The 13,779-nt window shown below is 51.2% G+C and overlaps 1 protein-coding gene across 2 annotated transcripts in view; it reads right to left on the reverse strand.

Annotated features, from left to right (window-relative positions):
- The window catches only part of Limk2 (LIM domain kinase 2), a 65,445-nt gene that overhangs the window by 22,253 nt on the left and 29,413 nt on the right, over positions 1 to 13,779 (reverse strand). Inside the window, exon 1 of one of the 2 annotated variants that reach the window (XM_038348318.2) lies at positions 6,523 to 6,941. The exons of the other annotated variant lie outside the window; for it this stretch is intronic. Within the exon in view, the coding sequence (XP_038204246.1) occupies positions 6,523 to 6,575 (53 nt within the window). The 5' untranslated portion in view covers positions 6,576 to 6,941. Of the gene's footprint in view, positions 1 to 6,522; positions 6,942 to 13,779 lie in introns of those variants that run through there. 2 annotated transcript variants of the gene reach the window in all.

Raw genomic sequence — 13,779 nt, forward strand, 5'->3', positions numbered from 1 at the left:
GAGCACTGCCTACTGTTCCAGAGGTCCTGAGTTCAATTCCCAGCAACCACATGGTGGCTCACAACCATCTGTAGTAAGATCTGAGGCCCTCTTTTGGCCTGCAAAACACTGGATACATAATGAATAATAATAATAATAAAAAGAGTAATAGCTGTCACCTGGTGGGCTAGTTCACTCGCTTCAGTGGCCCTCAACCTGTGTCTGCACTGGCACCTCCATTCCCTTCCTGGGCCTCCCAGCACACACAGCTCAGAGCCAGCTCCCTGGCCACCCAGTCAATGTACCTCCTTCCTTTCAGTTAGACTCTCTTTTATTGAGATGGATGGGTCTTACTATATCACCCAGCCTGGTTCTGGACTCAAGAGATCTTTCCGCCCAAGCCTGTCAAGTAGCTGGGATTGTAGGCATCTACACCATGAGGACAGACTGCCACTTACTGATTGTGCCCGGGTAAGACACTTCACCTTTCTGGTCAGTTCCTCACCTGTGAACAGACTGCTGTAGAGATGAGTGAGACAGCAGATATGTATGTGTATAAACGCACAGACAGCTTATATAAAAGATCCAGTGCAGCAGATATATATGTGTATAAATGCAGATAGCTTATATAAAAGGTCCAGTGCAGCAGATATATATGTGTATAAATGCAGATAGCTTATATAAAAGTTCAGGTGCAGCAGGGACAAAACAAATGTTAACTGAAATGAGAGGTGACAGCTCATATGTCATTGGACTAGTTAGGCAGCTTTGGACAACTTTTATTTTTTTGAGACAGTCTTTCTGTGTACTCCTGGTTATCCTGAAACTTACTATGTAGACCAGGCTGGCTTCCAACTCAGAGAACCTCCTGTGTCCGGTTCCCGAGTGCTGGGGTTAAATGTATGCTACCATACCTGGCTTTGTTATTGTTTTTGTTTGTTTGTTTGATCTGAGATAGATGTTCACTCTGTAACCCAGGATAGTCCTGAGCTCACAGCAATCCTCTTGCCTTAACCTCCCACTATACCCAGCTTGGACAAATTCCCTTAGAGGACTGTGTTTGAGGCAGGGTCTTACTATGTAGCCCTAGCTGCCTTGGAACACAGAGATGTCCATCTTCAAGTACTGACAGTAAAGGCATTCATCACCATGCCTGGCTTTCTTAGAAGCTTTGTTAGCCAGATGTAATTAACAGCCAACGTCAGGATCCTTCTCCAAGGTCTAGCAGGACAGAGGCTCTTACATAAAACAAATGATCAAAGCGCAGGGTTCTGGAGCCTTCTCCTAGCCGATGCATCTACCTGGGCTCAGGAAGCACTGTGCAAAAAGGAACAGAAAGACTGAAAGACTGATCTAGAGAACAGGAAGTTGGGTTTTTTTCCCTTTGGTTTTTGTTTGTTTGTTTTGTTTTTGGTGTTTTGAGACAGGGTTTCTCTGTGTAGCCCTGGCTGTCCTGGAACTCACTCTGTAGACCAGGCTGACCTCAAACTCAGAGATTCCCCGTCTCTTCCTCCTGAGTGCTGGGATTAAAGACGTGTGCCACCACTACCCAGCCAGGAACCGGAAGTTTGATTGTGAAAATGTGTCTCCTAGAAGTGTCCGAGGAGCTACTTGAGGTCTCTGAAACACCACCTGCCACCTACCGAGCTGGGTTATCCCCCTTCTCCGTGAAATGGTAAGATGGTCTCAGGCACTCAGCGTGGCTGTGAGGGTAAATGGTTCTGAGTGACTGGGAGGCCCCTAGCAGGGAAGCCAGCACTAGAAGCAAGGGCTTCTCGTCTTCCCACTCCTGACTTCACATTCTTGTGTAAGCGGCTTCTCTTTCATCAGACTGTAAAGTGCTTGAGAGGAGAGACAGGGTCCTAGTCCCTCTTGGTACACTCAGCATCCAGGCCATGGGCTAGGCAGAGTAGGCCTTCAGCAAATGTTTTCAAGCTGCAAATCGTGCAGGAACCATGTGTCAGGAGCAACCATGAGCTAACGTGGGAGTACTAAGGTCCCAAGTCATCAGACCTGACCCTCTCCAGTCTGCTATAGCGAAAAGCTGGTGCAGGCATATTTGTACCCGACTGCAGGCCTGGGCTCTGTTACACCCTCACAATGGTATGTGCGCCACCTCAGGGTATGGGAGCACCAGAACACACCCTCCTTTCTACTGCCAGTATCCTGCTTTTGTTCACTGCAAGTAGCTTTTGCCAGGCAAGGGAACAGGCAGAGAAACAAGTGTAGGCATGCAGTAGCAGCCACACCAGCCTGCTGGGAAGCACACCTGGCTGGAGAATGACATCGCCAACGCACGTCGTGTGTCATGGAATGCCTTTGTAGAGTACGGCCAGATACTGCACAGGTGCCTGAGGTACAGACGGCGAGCAGCTGACAGAACTGGCTGCAGGTCCCTTAAGCTCTGCTCTTGACAAGTAACTCAACGGGACTCTCAGGCCACTGGAGACTTCAGAGCGCTAGCTGAGCTATTAACGCTATCTGCTATTAGTTGATCAACACCCAGGTGACGGAGCTGTGACCTGAATCCGCGCGTACTCGGCTAGGAACCCATCTCCGCCGCAGCTTACCTCAGACACGGCATGTCTTAACTGCCAGGCTCGGGATTCCTGTCTCCAGTAACTGGAAGACTGGAGCCGTGACAGCCCAAGTTGAGTGCTAGCCCTTCATGCTGTTTCCCCCTTAGCTCAGCCAGTGTAACTGGATCAATTCTCTTCATTCACGTACCCACTATTCTGTTCTCCAGTGGTAATGTCTGTCACAGAATCCAAAACACACTGTGGAGAGGAGGCACCACTCAAAGATGCTGTCCCACCTCAGAGTCTCATAAGCCATGGCTTTTTCCTCCCCCTCCCCCAGCTTTCAGTTTTTGAGAGCTTCAACAAGTCAGTCTTCTCTGGATCAGACCCCAAAGCACTCAGCTAGGAGGCAGTAGTAGTGGGTCAGAAACCAGGGCTCTTGAGGATCCAGGGTACACAAAGTTAAAAACCTCAGAGAGACACACAGGAGGCCACGGACACAAGCTGAACCTAAGGGCAGACTTTGAAAGGCTCTTTTAAGGCGACAGATGGCTTGGGCAGACAGACAGAGGATGAATGAGAACAGGGTGCTACTTCCCTCCGCCCTCAATCTACAGAGAAGGCGGCAATGACCAGCTGAGATCTCCCCAGGTAACTGCCACCTTTCACTGAAGCCAGCTGCTTAATGACTCTCGTGGAGCTATGAAAATAACATCAGGTGAAATGCCCCCAAGTGGCACTCACAGCAGCTGCCCAAGAAGTGTTCCAGTTCCTTCCTTCTCCAATTTGAGAACAGTAAGGGCAATGGAGATGGACCCTCTTCCCTCCACGCCCAGGGAATACAGATCTCTTCACCTAGAATTAAGCAGGCTTCTCGGGAGAAAGGGGAGGTGCTGGGATGAATTTTCTGGAGTCTTAGCAATCAGGGCCTCATTACTGTGCATCTACAACACCTAAGGACCGACCGGCCAGATAAGTGCTGGGAGAAGCCAAGTGATACAGGCCCCACCTTCACACACATCGGAACCGGAGCCATGTTTACAGGTAAGCTCTCAAGCCCGTGGCGTGAGGAAACTGAAGAAACATCACTTGGGTGGATTTACACATACTAAAGCACAGGCCCTCCCATGTCCTGGGGAAGGCTGAGCTGGATGCTCTCATCTCTCGAGAAGTAGCTCTGGCTGCTACTGTCGGCCTCTTGTCTCTGAGAGGAGAAAGAGAAGCTACATAACCAGAGGGTACCACGAAGTAGGGGTGCCAACTGTCCTCCAGGGCGCACCAGGGCAGGTATGAACAGGGGCTTGGATCCACCGCCACACCCCCTCTGGCGCTTCTCCCCGAAGACCCTATGGATTGAAAGAAATCATCTGCAAACACACCGCGCCTCGTGTGGACTAAGTTGTTATTCCGTTTTTACAGAATCCACCCAACATACACCAAGTTTCTGCTCAACCACGGCGTGAACTGCAAAGCCAGGAGGCTGGCGGTTCAAATAATGTGTGCGGCTCCACAGAGGGCTTCCTCTCCCTGGGAGGGGGAAAGTTTGCACGCCTGAGTAGCCAAACAAGTTACAGTTAGGAACCATTTACCTGATCCAAGCCCTTCGTTTCTTCAGATAAGAAAGTCTCAGAAGGCTGAAGGGAGGCTGCCAAAGCTTATTACTAAGTTGAGTAAGTTTTCTTTTTAAACATGGGTTGCTAATTTATAATGCAAAGCTGTGTTTGTTTTCTTCAAGAGATAATGTACGAAGCAAGCTCATTAAACCAATGTTGGACATTAAGGGAAATTCTATACTAGGGAATTGCTTCAGAGATGGGGTGGAGAGGGCACCCGGCACTCTTCCGACTAGTGACAAGAGCTCCTACTGATAAATGTGTGCTGCTGTGGCCTCACCAGCACCACACAAAAAGACCACTCCCTAGTTTACGTCTTCTGTAAACGCACAGTCTGAGGTGTTTCCTTACCTGGGGCAGGCAAGGAAGACCATGTGCTCTCTGCTAGTGAGGCCTGCCAGGCCGAGGGGTGTACAGGGTACAGAGATGACATCCTTCCTTCCCATCTCCCTCTTTCCCCATCACATGGTCACGCCTGATCACGTCCCATGGAATCTGGTTGCGTCACCTTCCTTGCAACCACAGCCCAGAACTCCGGGACTTTACTCCTCTGGAGGCCTGAGGGTCAAGGACTTAACTTGTTTGACACAATCCAGGAAGGGCTCTGGTTCAGGAGCCCAGGAAGTCTCATCCCTGACTTCTTTCTGTGTAGGAACAAACAGGCCTCGGGAGGGGACAGGCACTTGGTCACAGAGGAGCACACGTAGGAAGGAGGGGGCTGATGGGAGGCAGCTTTATGACCAGGTAGTGATTTAGCCAGAAAGCTTAGAAAAGCAGAGAGTTCAGGCGGTCCCTCCCCTGGGGCACAAAGCCTCGTGCTGCCCCCCCTTCAGCAGTAGCTTCAGGAATGTGGAGAGGGCAGAGGGTCTACAGCAAGCCAGTGCCCTTTTGATTCCAGCTGGGCAAACAGAGCCTGGGGAATGGAGGTGAGGTCATCAGGTTTCCCAGAGGCTGGTGTAGAACAAGACAAAGGACGGCTGGACCTGGGAGGCCCTGGGGACCCGGCTCTCAGAAGCTCACTACCTGCTCCAGCTCCAGAGAAGCTCATGACCACACAGATGAAAAGGGCACACTGTTCCTGGTTGCCAACGGAACAACCCTTCCCCCAAGATTCCTTTCCAGGACTTAGAGGAACAAGGACCCGAACAAACGGCTACTACAACACTTGGCATTTGGATCCCACAAGGTAAAATTCACCTCCGAAACTCAGAGCAACTTCTTTCCACAATTCAGAAAAAACAAAACTAAGACCTCAATAAAACCTGGCAAAAGCATCCTTTTCTGCTCTGTTGTGGGGGAAAGTGAACCTGAGAGCAGGTGTGTGAGGGAGATGTGGACAGAGGCAGCTGCAGCCCCTGAACCCCCAAGGACGAGAAACTCCAAAACCAAAGCAAGCCCTACATTTTGCTGCTGTTGAGTCTGGGAGCTTCATCCGTAAAATGGGGCTACGCAGTCTCTTTTCAGGCTTGACAGACAAAAGCACCTAGCAGGATGGCTGCTCTGTCACTATCTGAGACCAGTCCCTCCCAGTCTCTGCTTCCCAGCACTCTACAAGGGCCCAGTCATTCACTGAAACCTCGTGGCAGCAGCTCCTCTGCCCAGGGACAGCCACAGATTACTATCCTAGTAGTGAGATCTGGTCACCAAGCTGGGCTGGGGAAGCTGGAAGAAAAAGTTAGGCAGGACTACTGGTGGAGGGGAGGCAGCCCTCAGAAAAACAGGTTTCTCCCAAAGAATAAAAACAAGCCCCACCCCAGGCAGGAATGGCTCCATTCAGAAGGGACCCAGAGGGCCAGAAACCCCCTGGGGAGTTTCTCTTGAAGGTGGGGTGGGGCAAAGAGCAAAGACAGACAGGTCAGGGGAAGAAAGTTTCACGCCTCCTCATGAAGGGCCCACAGAGAGCCCCTACAGATACTCAGACCTGGGGGCTGACCTAGAAACTTCACTCGGGAACTAAGAAACCATTCAAGGCCAGGGCAAATATGCTTGCTATTAAGAGAACACGTACACAGTGCCTACTGTGTACCAGGCTACTTACACCCAGGTCTTGCCAGCTTTCAGTTTGGCAAAACCTGCCCATCCTGCTTGTTGGGACAAACTCCTGGGCAGGCGGCACGGCCTGTAGGTAAGACATGTGAGGGTTACAGACGGCAACCCACTTGTGCTTCTCCCCAGAAACGGTAACAACCAAGGTGTGTTAGGAAGGCAAGCCCAGCTCCCTAGGCGCTTCCTTCACCTCCCTGTTTTCAGGACATCGGGGTGCCCTTTCCAGGCCGCTTCTGCCCTGGTATAAGCTCTTCTGGCAAAACCAGGAACAAGTGAAGTCAGGAGAACATGGAAGACTACGGCCTTCCTCTCAGGAACAGGGGCCAGGAGAGGGGATGAGGAGGAGGACTTGGAGAGCAACTCACCTAAAGGGGTCTCTGGAGGTGAAGTAAGCCGGGACAGACAAGTAACTCCCCATCTTCTTCCCACACCAGATAAACAGGCTCAGCTGCAACCCCGTCTGGGAGTGCCTCAGGCTGGCTGCAGACGGCCACCATGACAGGCGGGGTTCCCGGCACCTCTGGTTGGAGCCGGCCGCCCGGTGCTCACCTCTGCCTCCGGAGCAGCAGGAGAGAGAGGACTCTAGGCCCCTGGCTCCCTGGCAGATTCCCGCAGGGGCAAAAGGGTGGTGCTTCTCTCCCTAGTGCTCGGGAGCTCCGTGGCTCCTCGGGGCTGCGGGAGAAGCACCTCTCTACAGAGGCTGTGGACACTCAGGCATTCTGGGGAAGGGGCCGGTGATTAGCTAAAAATGAGATGCTGCTGTCAAGTTAGTCCCGGCCTTCAGTCCCACCCACCCCGAACGAGGGAGGGAGGAAGAGGAGGGGCTCGGGCAGAACCGAGGTGTATGGTTGGAGCAGCTCTTAGGAAACAGAGCTCGCAGCGAGGGGTGGAGCCCGAGCGGGAGCGAGGCTGCAGGCAAGCGCGGTAGACAATAACTGGAGGTAGCCCCGCGTCCACCGCTCCGCTCAGGGCGGGACAGCGCGGGAGGGCCAACACATCCGAGTCCAAATGTCCCCAGCCTGAAGAACTGCCTGCGGGACTGACTCGGCCGAGACGTGAAAAGCATAGGACGTCAGCCAGCATCGGCAGAGCGACACCCACAGGAGGTGGGGTCTCACCTGCAAGGGAGGCCGCTCCCTAGAAACATCTTCAGCTCCGGACTGGTTCTCTCCTGGTGTGGGGACTCCCATCCACCTACTCCCTCTGGCCTGGTCTGGGGACAGCCTCAAGGGGCTGGTCACTTCCACTCTGGGGCAGGGCTGTGCTGCCGGACAAGTAAACAAGGCCCAGGGTAGGCATTCTCTGAGGTGGAATCATCCCCAGCTTATATTATAGGAAAGTGAAGTGGCAAGAGATTAGGTGACTTGCTGCTGGCCAAAAGCCATTCAGTGGTGAGGCTGGGACACCCAGCTTCATCCTGTGTCCTCTCACTCATTCCCGTAAGCCACCTATTGACCCCAGTAAGCAGTGGTGTTTCTTCCACTGTGCCTGTACTAATTAGAGCCGCCTGAGAAAAGGGAAACCTCAATTGAAGAATTACCTTAATCAGACTGGTCTGTGGCCCTGTCCGTGAGGAACTGTCTTGATTGATGGTTGATGTGGAGGGCCCAGCAGGTGAGTCTAGAACGTATAAGAAAGCTAGCAGAGGGCCAGGTACGGTTGCCCACACTTTTAACCCCAGTAGTTGGGAGAGAGCGGCAGGCCCAGTACTACATAGGAAGAGTCTGTCTTTTTTTTTTTTTTTTTTTTTCAAGAACTGGGTTCATGTAGCCCTGGATATCTAGGAACTCGCTCTGTAGACCAGGCTGGTCTTTGAACTCAGAGATCCACCAGCCTCTGCCTCTGCCTTCTGCGTGCTGGGAATAAAGGTGTGTGTCACCACCTACAGCAAGACCCTGTCTTAAAAAAAAAAAAAAAAAAAAACTAGCAGAAAATGAAAAGAGCAAGTAGGAAGTAGCCTTCCTCAAGATTTGTACTCCAGGCTCCTGCCTTGCACTCCTCTCCTGACCCCTCAAGGATGGGCTCTGACCTGGAACTGTAAGCTGAAATAAACCCTTCCCTCCCCAAGTCGCTTTTGGTCCTGTGTTCACTACAGCAACAGAAGGGAAAGCAGGCTTGTGTCCAGTGATAACTATGCTTCTCCCACCGAAAAATGGACAGGCGGAAGAGACGATGATCTGAGGTGCCGCCCAGGAGCGTGACAGCCCTGGATATCGGGGACAGGAGCCTACATGAAGAAGATCTCCTCTCCCCAGCCTAGAGGGCTACAGAGGGGAAAGTGAGACTGCTGGAGGGGACTAGGAGCCACCCAGGCCTTGACGGACAGGAGGGCTGAGGCACAGCTCCTTCCCACCAGGTATACACACCTACGCAGGAGACAGAGCCTTACGTCACACAGCAACTGCTATCTGTCACTGTGAAGGGTGACAGGGAGATCCAGGACAGAAGTGATCCCTAGGTGACAAGAAATGCTTTTCCATTTCTCCAGCTGGGTATGCAGCCTGGCTGGCCTGTGTGGTAAGAGCCTAGGTCTGTATCCTGACAAGGAGCATTCACTGAGCATGTGGTACATCCTTGGCCCTGGGTTAAGCACTCACTATGCACTCCCTACTGTTTTAAAATGAACCTTAGTCTGGCAGTGGCGGCACATGCTTTTCTTAATCCCAGCACTCGGGAGGCAGAGGCAGGTGGATCTCTGAGTTTCGAGGCCAGCCTGGTCTACATAGTGAGTTCCAGGAGAGCCAGGGCTGTTATACAGAGAAAACCTGTCTCGAAAAACAAAACAAAATAAACAAAAAAGCCTTTTGTGTGGCATACATGTCACACCCACTGAATAAGTGACAAAACCACAGTTCTGAGGGGTCACTGCCAGCTCGAAAACACCTTGTTAACACTGAGGGTGGATCTCAATGCCAGCAAGAATAATGCCTGGGGGGGGGGGGAGCACTTTCTTCTGTAAGGGGTTAGAGGTCAAATATTTTAGGTTCTATAGATCATATAGATCCTGTCATAGCTACTCAATATTCAACAACACAGCATCCTCAGTAAAATATAAAAAAAATAAATGCAGCTGTGTTTCAACAAAACTTTATTTGCGGATACTGATATTTGAATTTTGTAATTTTTCTGATTATGTGAAATAGCCTATGGCTTTCTTGTTTGTTTACCCCCTCAACCATTTAAAAATGTAAAATCTCAAAAAAAAAAAGGTAAAAACTCAGCTAGGTGGTGGTGGCGCACGCCTTTAATCCCAGCATTCAGGAGGTAGAGGCAGGCAGAGCTCTGTGAGATCGAGGCCAGCCTGGTCTACAAGAGCTAGCTCCAGGACAGGCACCAAAGCTACAGAGAAACCCTGTTTCGAAAAACAAAAAAAGTAAAAACTCAAAGACAATGCAGAAACATGGTTAAAAATGGCTTTGAGTGCTAAGTGTGGTATTCTAGCAGAGACAGGTGGATCTCTGGGAGTTTGAAGCCAGACTGGTTGTCATAGAGAGTTCCAGGCCAGCCAGGCTGCATAGTGAGACCCTGTCTCCAAAATTAAAAGGTTTTGGCATCTGTAGTGGATGCTGAATTCAGGTTTGTCCATTTACCACTGCAGACAGCAGTGGAGAGTGAGCAGGGAGAGGACATGCAGCCTGCACCTCAGCAGTGGAGGAGAGTGAGCATGGGATGGCCATGCAGCCTGCACCTTGAATTGCTTGCAACACTGAATGACAGTTAACCCACTATTTGGTAGTGCCATACCCACCCCACCCCCCTTAGAGAGGAAGGAACTGAGGAACACAGAGGTTAAATTGCTTACCAAGGTTATCTAACTGAACAACTAGGAAGAGAAGCCAAGATTTGAACCTAAGCTAGACAGGATAGGCTGTGCTCCACCATGCTGGACTGGGGTAGTGCAGCTGGGCCCAGAGCCAGATTGTCTGGGTTTGAATGCAACAATGCACTCCCCTTAAGCCCTTGGCATTGAGTCTGAAACACATTAAGAGTTGATAAATGCTAGCTGTTAATATCATTAGACTACTGTTCAACTTTTGCACTAGATGCGTAGCCTTTAGAAAGCCCCTGCCTGTCTAGGCTCTGGGTTAGGGTTCTAGGCTCTGGGTTAGGGTTCTAGATAGCGTCAACATCTTTTCATTCCTGTGAGGTGCTGGTGGGCTCCCTGTTTTTCTTGGACCTCAAATTGAGATTAAATCTCTTGAGCCAGTCTTGAAGGAATCAGGATCTTGGCTGGGGGCCACACGAGCCACAGGGGGGTGAGACATGGTGGAAGGGAGGTACCACACAGGACACTGAGGGCTGGTGGCTTGCTGGAAGCTCTTTTACCTCCAGCTACAGAGCCCAGATGTACTACGCTCCCCTGTAATTCAATCAGGCAAGGAGGGAGCCCTTATTTAAATCTGCAGCTAACATCAAATTTATCCTTTAGATTTCCATCTGATGAATGGAGTGTAGATGGAAGAAAATCAAGGCCCAGAGGCCAAGGCCAGGGAGCCCCTGAGCATAACTCCTTTTGACGTTTCCCAGGGCTCTGTTGCTCCGGTGGCCGCGGGCTGCAGTGAGTCGGTGTCTAGGAATGCAGGCAGGAGGCTGCGGGCCTTCTCCTCTTCCCTCTCTCCTCACAAAGGATATGGTGGGTGGAACAGTGGGGAACTAAGAGGATTCCTCAGCGCCACATGAGTGCCCCTCACCCGGAAGTGTGGCAGCCGTCTCCCCCAGCTCTGGGCTGCAGCGGAAACCTCTCCCTGATGGAATCTATCTGACCCCCATAAATCTGGCTTTCAGGAGGTGCCTTTAAAGGATTGATCACCAGATGTAGGGAACGGCTGGCTAGTCAGATGCTGGCTACTCATAGTGAGATTCCTTCAGGCCAACTTCAAAGGGTCCAAACCACTCAGAACCAGGAGGTGGAAAGCCACACTGGGGGATACACTTTCCCCTTCTGTCCAGAAAAGGGAGCTGCTCTGAAAGGTCTAAGGAGAAGCTGGGAGGGACCCAACAGTCACAGATGCCTAATGCAACAGCAAGGACCCTGGGACTGGCAATTATAGCTCGGACAAAACAGCAAGGTGGTGCTAATCTCCTGTACATTTCACGATTTGGAAATGAACTGCCCAGAACCAGCTGAGACTCGAAGGTGCCTGGATTTGGTACACATTGAAGAAGAGTTTTCAGAGCTGAGAGCCTCCAGAGGTCATCCTGGCGAGCTGTGGTGAATGAATGGATCACCCCATCCTCTGCCTGCACGAAAGCTGCAGACAATGAGCTGAAACTCAGCGACCTGTGTTTGCTGCACGAGGCCCTCTGCTGGTGTGGAGGACTCCAAACAGGAAAAGGTTGCTGCTTGCTTGCTTGCTTTACGTGGTGCTAGGGACTACTTGAGCACGCTGGGTGAACATCCCACCACTGGGCTATAAATTCATAGCTCCTTTTCTTTTTTAAAGAAAAATTTAAATTTTGAAACAGGATCTCAGAATGTCAGGCTGTCCTTGAACTTGTAATCCTCCTGTTTCAGCCTCCTGAGTAGCTACAGGCATACGTATCATGGCTGTCTGGGGACCTGCCTCTTAATCCTTGTTGCTAAACACAGCCGTCCCCCTGAGCAGACCATCTAGTTTCTGTTCTTCTCCTCTCCAGCTCACTTTCTAGATTTTGGAAGCACCTAAAAAGAACACCTACAGCATGCCCTGATAGCTTTATGTCAACTTGACACAAGCTAAAGTTATCTGAGAGAAGGGAACTTTAATTAAGAAATTAACTTCATACTCGGGGTGTGGTGGTGCACATCTTTAATACCAGCACTCAGGAAGCAGAATCTCTGAATTCAAGGCCAGCCTGGTCTATCTTGAGTAAGTTCCAGGACAGCCAAGCTAGGATTACACAGGGAAACCCTGTCTTGAAAAAACCCAAAGCCAAACCAAGAAAAAAGAAAAAAAATGAAAGAAAGAAAAAAAAATGCCTCCACAAAATAGTGCTGTAAGCAAGCCTGCATGGCATTTTCTTAGTGACTGATGAGGGAAGGGGAGGGCCCAGTTCATTATGGGTGGTGCCGCCCCTGGGCTGGTCCTGGGTCTAAGAACGCAAGCCATGAGCAACAAGCCAGTAAGCAGCATTTCTCCTGGCCTCTGCATCAGCTCCCGCTCCAGGACCCTGCCCTGGCTTCCTTCAGTGACGGACTGCAAAGTGGAAGTGGAAGCTCACAAACCCTTTCTTCCAAACTTGCTTTCTGGTCACGGTGTTTCCTGACAGCAACAGAAACCCACACCAGGTCACCAGAGGACTCTCCTCCAGCCTCATCTGTCTCACTTTTGGAATAGCATGACGAGAACCAGGGATGAGGGAGCATGCGCTTTCTGCCGTTTACACACCGCTTCACCTTCACAGAATTCTTCAGCACAAATCCCTCACACACATCCCATCCCCCTTGGTGCTGTCATCCCACCGAAAAGCCTGGCAGGACCCGAGGCTGTCACTTTAGCTACTCCACCGGACTGGCTGCCCTGACCACGACGGCTTCCCTCAGGCGCCCCCACACCTCTGCTCTTAGCTCCTCCCACAGCCTCCTGCGCCCCCACGCCTCTGCTTTTAGCTCCTCCCACAGCCTCCTGCGCCTCCATCTGGCCGCTGCCTTTCTTTTCTTTCACCCAGCTATAATGGAACACTCATTCCCCTCTAGGGTTCCGACACGTCTCCAAGCCCTCCACACACAGGCAAGTTCCGTGTCCATGTATGTTCACCACTGCCATATCAGACTAGATGAGGGTGGGTGCCAGGTACTAGGTTTTGGCACAAGACAAGCCTAGCCATGTGCTCCCTAACTATGACTCGACTCTCCATGTAGGTGTGACTACAGTCCCAGAGCGTGGACAGTACCATCTACAAGGCATGCTCAGTTCCCAAGGAGTTTAGTCTCTCACATATGGTGGGGCCCGGCAAGCCAGCTCAGAGGCGGCAGGCAATCCACCACGTTTACACGGACGGAAGTACAGGGCTGAGGCAGAAGCAGCGCCTGCGGATCTTAAATCTCAAGGCCTTTCTCCTCCACAGACCGAGTCAAAGATTTGGGAACAGGGCCTGCACTGGTGGATGTGTTGGGCCCCGCTTTCTGGTTTTTTCCCACCCTACAGTTGTACTGTGAGGATAAAAATGAAAGGGTAACAAGCTCCTGGGAAACCCCCAAGAGAAACTGCATGACCAGCAAGCCCCTGAGAACTAGAAACATCCACTTCCTGCAGAGCCTAAGCAATCGGCTACTGCCCACCTGTCCATCATCCGCTCAGAACTTGTATGGAGTCGACAAGATCATAAACTTTTTTCAGGATCTCTCTTTCCCTGTTTTAAAACAAAACAAACTGGGCCAGTCAGTCACTTCTATGTGTTTTTCCCTCTCAGATCCCCATCCGGACAGGCACGGAGACGGAAGGGGCAGCCATTAGACTCTGGGTATGACCACTGTTCTCCAGTCTCTCTAGAGCGACCACAGGGGCTCCACCACCGTATGTGCTTTCCAACTGCCCCCTTTCAGCGTATTAGGATCATCTAATATCTCACACATCATATAACTGGGTGCAACTGTACACTTTGGGCTTTCTATTTGCCATTCATACTTTTGACTTAGTTCC

This window comes from Arvicola amphibius, chromosome 1, assembly GCF_903992535.2.
Source record: "Arvicola amphibius chromosome 1, mArvAmp1.2, whole genome shotgun sequence".
NCBI lineage: Eukaryota > Metazoa > Chordata > Mammalia > Rodentia > Cricetidae > Arvicola > Arvicola amphibius.